Below are 4,320 nucleotides of genomic sequence, written 5' to 3' on the forward strand. Positions count from 1 at the left end.
AAATATTGAGAAATTGAAATATCGAAAAGTTGAAAAATTGAGAAATCCAAATATAAAAAAAAAAATACAAATTCGGATACCTAAAATTTAGAAATCCAAAAACTGAGAAATGGAGGAATTGAAACTCCAAAATTTAAAATATTGAAAGATTGATAGATCGTATAAGTGAACAATCGAAACATGGAAAAATTGGAAATAAAAACAAAAATTGGAAAAAGTTAAAAATTGAAAAATTGATAAATCAAGAAATTGAACAATCAAAACACCGAAATGTCCGAATCTCGATAAATCGAGACTTCAAAAATTTTAAAAATCGAAAATTTTAAAATTGAAAAGTTGAAAAATTGAGAAATCGAAGTATAAGAGTCGAAAAATTGAAAATTCAAAATGTACGAAATCGAGTTATCAAAAAATCCAGAAGTCAAAAATCGAAAAGTCTAAAAATCGAAATACTGAAATATCTCAAAATTGAAATATCGAAAAATTAAAAAACATAAGAAGAATTGAAAAATCGAAAATTTAAAAATTCGGAAAATATTGAAATATTGAAGAACTGAAAAGTCGAGAAATAAAAAATCTAGAATTTTCAAAAGTTGAAAAATTGGGAAATCGTAATATTAAACAGTCGAAAAACTGGAAAATCTAAAATAATAAAACGAGAAACTGAAAATCCAAAAAGTAAAAAATCCACGAGTCGAAAAATCGAAAAAACGAAGAATCGAAGTATTGAAAAATCCCAAAGCGGAAATATCGAAAAATTGAAAAGTGGAAGAAAAATTGAAGAATCTAAACTTTCAAAAATCCCAGAATTGAAATAAACCCAAAAAGTGAGAAATTAAAAGGGTGAAAAATCTAGAAATCGAAAAAGCAAAAAACAATTTCGAAAAGTCGAAATTTTGAAAAATCACAATGTTCAAAAATCGTAAAATTGAAGACGAGAAAAATTGTAAGACTCAAACATTGTCAAATTGAGAATTCGATAAATAAAAAAATCGAGAAATCGAGAATTTGAAGAATGCAAAAATTGAAAAAGCCTAAAATGGAAATGTTATGTATTAAATCGTTAATATCGTCACTTGTTCATTGTAAAATCCGACCAGATGGTCGAAACCGGTTAGTTCCTTGCAGTGGATGTGTATCAGTCAGATCAGCTCTAACGAAAGTCGGCTTATAGATCAAATCGCTTAGAGTCGATATTGGCCTGAGTGCGGTCTGGTCTGTAAATCAAACAAGTTCTCAGGCGGCGGCTAACTGAATAGAATCTATCAGTACTAAATTGTTGATTCGAATTTTAAAATTGTATCAGTAACTATGGAAAAATTAAAAATTCCCAAAAATTAAAAGAAAATAAAACAAATGTTAAATCTCAAAAGTTTACAAAACCTTAAAATTGTAGATATTTTTATAACATTAGAAAATCTGTAACTTCTGGAAATTTCAAAAACTTAGTCATTTCTAGAAATTGTAAACATTTTACTAAATTTGTGAAAATATTGCAAATACTGTAGAAGTTCAAAATCTTCTCTAAATTTCAAAGGGTGCCAAAACTCTAAGGAGTCTATTTCTACTAAACTGATATATGTGCCTTTGGCAAATGTTAATGACGTTATAAAAAAAAAACATATGCTAAAGTTATATTGTTAAAGGAAAGCTTTCAGAACGGGAACAAATCAAAACAGTATCAAAGCAGATCTTTATTTTTTCACTAATTAATAGTCTTACAACTTTTTTTTCGGATTATGAAGCAGTAGGTACAGAAACGCAATGTTTGATGTTATTTCTCGGAAGGACATTCAAAATGAACAACTTGGAAGCCCTTAAACAAAAAAGTGTATTAGTCTATAATTTATTTTAATTCACTCACTTTGTTTCCGGGATCTGAGTTGTACGTTCCAGTAATTCTAACGTAAACCACTGCCCTCTCCTTAAACACAAGATTTTGCCAAGATTTACTAACTTCGTGCCTGCGATCAGCAGCAAGTTCCCAGTCGGTTTTATTTAGGGACGTTTCTATAAAGTATCTGTAATTTCTGTTATCTTTGTCAAATAACAATAATTTCATTGTCGAAATCATGTATGGTTGTGCTGAAAAGAATTGATTAATTTTCAATAAATCATGAAGGTGTGTAAATATAAATACTCAATTGGACTATAATTCCGGCTGACCCTATTGTGTGGGCAGTAAAACCTGAACTACCATCGTAGTTGCGGAAGTCACCATTTAAAAGTATCGAAGGGTTTACACTATTAATTTATAGTAACACGTTCTTTCCACTTATACTTACCCTGATATAACTCTAGCTCCGTTTGGAGTGGCCACATTTTCATCTGGACAGATAATGCCATTTAAAATTTTTGGAATAGTAGTCTTTAGGTAGGTTTCAAAAAACACCAAATGAAACCACTAGAACTAAAAATACCAGAAACTATATATACTGAATTTCTAGGCTTACGGGGTTTGCAGTATTGTGCGTTCCTTCTAGTTTAATGTATTGAGCCACCTGCTGCTCAAAAAACAAGATTTGGTACGAATAACAACTTATGTGCCTGTAGTCGATGACTTTTCGCCACTTTTTTCCATCAAGAGAAACCGCGATGTAATAACAATAGTACCTAAGAAAAGTGTAGACAATGTCCGTAGTTTCGCTAGACCACTTACCGTTCATCAGCATCCCAAAGTCTCATCCTAATATGATTAAAATACGATGGGCTGCCAAGTTTAAAAACAAGAGCACTTTTACCATCGATTTCATGTTCACCATAATAATAGGGGTCCACACTTCCTTTGCCAGTCAACAAGTGGGTGGTTCTAATACCAGAAATTACCTCCGCTTTGCGTTGAGGAGTTGCGATATTCTCATCAACAACTTAAATTAAGAATTAAGAACATGTCCACTGAAGTACAAGTTCTTACTGTACAAGCCTCTAGCACTGGTACTTTTTGCTTTTACACCAACGATTTCGGCAACGGCCTCAAATAGCTCCTCACAATCGAATATTTTCGAAGGTCTCACGATTGTTACGATATCCTCAACAGTCATCCAGGACAAACGAACACACTGTCTGACTAAAGCGCCATCATCGTTGTTGACTTTGAACCACTTGCTAACAATTTTGAAAATTTCAATTTCGGGAGCAAAAAAGGTACTGCGTTCTAAAAGTTTAATCATCGATTTCTGGAACAAAAGCTTAGTGTGTATTACAATTAACGCTACTCTGGTTTTACTTGAGATAGGTCGGTGAAGCAGTCACCACCAAGAATTTCAGAGGCATTGGCGTCAATGAAAGAATGACAGACTTCGAGCAGTTCTTCTAAATCGTAAAGATTGGCAGTGTTGAAGACGGCACAAACGTTTTCCAAATTTAGAAGCGATTGTATTTTTTTGGTGATGGTTGTTTCGAGGTTTGTGAACGAATATTGATGGGCAAGTCCGAGTATCTGAAGGGTTAAATCTACATCGGAAGGAAGAGCGATGGTACCTGTATAAAAGTATTTTAATATAATACGCAAAGCTTCGATATTCACACCGGTCACGTTTGTTTCGGCCTAAAATAGTTACTTAAAATTATTTTGAAAGATATTTTTAACATTTCTACCAGATTTGTGTTTTGCGGATCTTCGTAAAGTAGAAACTGATACCATGGGCTTCTCACGGCAAGAATAACCTAAATTTGTAATATTTTTTTCGATTCACACCAAATAATAGTAACTAACCTTGTGAGCATATAGCTTTTGGTCATCGATGAGCAAAGTAATATCAGAGAATTTCTGATTAAGGTAGAGGGATGCGACATCTTCCAGCAACTTGATGGTGTCTGTAATAGTCACAGTTTCGTTGCTTTGCGCCATTTTATTTCTACTTTATACAATTTAAAGTGTTCTAGTAACTGAAAGTGAAACTTGTCGTTTAGTTTATATAGTCAACGTAAAATGATAAAGAACGGAAGCGTTGTCAGCTCGGTTAGCAGGCGGATATTTAGGCAAAACAAATTTTAAAAAGAGTGGTGAACATCTGCAGGAACTTTAAGGACATTTCAAAATAATTTAAAAATATTGTCTAGATATGAAAATAAAAATTGCTTGATAAGATAATTTGTTACATGCAAATTTTGTCCAAAATAGATTTTTCCGGATTTGGTCTTTCTACTAAAATTGGAAATAGAGGATTTTCTGAAAACAGTTGATATTTTTACTATTTCCCAAGCCAAATTAGCAGTTAGTCTGCTTTGTAATGAATGTAATATGCGTCATTGCTACTACAATCATCATTCGTAATTTACAAAAGAATGTTGCTTGGACTTAAGTTGTTCAAAAAATAC

The 4,320-nt window shown here is 32.3% G+C and overlaps 1 protein-coding gene across 1 annotated transcript; it reads right to left on the bottom strand.

Annotated features, from left to right (window-relative positions):
• Positions 1-1,681: 1,681 nt before the first annotated feature.
• On the bottom strand, positions 1,682-3,870 carry LOC135122967 (BTB/POZ domain-containing protein 9-like). The gene is made up of 10 exons (XM_064047464.1): positions 3,716-3,870; positions 3,598-3,666; positions 3,227-3,547; positions 2,915-3,176; positions 2,660-2,867; positions 2,454-2,613; positions 2,286-2,404; positions 2,141-2,244; positions 1,865-2,085; positions 1,682-1,816 (listed from the first exon to the last, which is right to left on the bottom strand). Exons 1-10 carry the CDS (start codon positions 3,848-3,850, stop codon positions 1,775-1,777), a joined length of 1,641 nt encoding a protein of 546 aa, XP_063903534.1. The 5' UTR covers positions 3,851-3,870; the 3' UTR covers positions 1,682-1,774.
• Between the last annotated feature and the right edge of the window lie 450 nt (positions 3,871-4,320).

This window comes from Zophobas morio, unplaced genomic scaffold (assembly GCF_036711695.1).
Source record: "Zophobas morio isolate AGI-343-1 ecotype UQ-CSIRO unplaced genomic scaffold, CSIRO_AGI_Zmor_V1 ptg000006l, whole genome shotgun sequence".
Classification (NCBI taxonomy): Eukaryota; Metazoa; Arthropoda; class Insecta; order Coleoptera; family Tenebrionidae; genus Zophobas; species Zophobas morio.

Excerpts from the sequence above, each read along its gene's own strand:
- LOC135122967 (XM_064047464.1), bottom strand. The coding sequence starts at position 3,850 with ATGGCGCAAAGCAACGAAACTGTGACTATTACAGACACCATCAAGTTG. Across the intron at positions 3,667-3,715 it reads AAAAGCTATATGCTCACAAG|GTTATTCTTGCCGTGAGAAG; the intron begins GTTAGTTACTAT and ends TTACAAATTTAG. Across the intron at positions 2,245-2,285 it reads GGAGCTAGAGTTATATCAGG|TGTAAACCCTTCGATACTTT; the intron begins GTAAGTATAAGT and ends ATAAATTAATAG.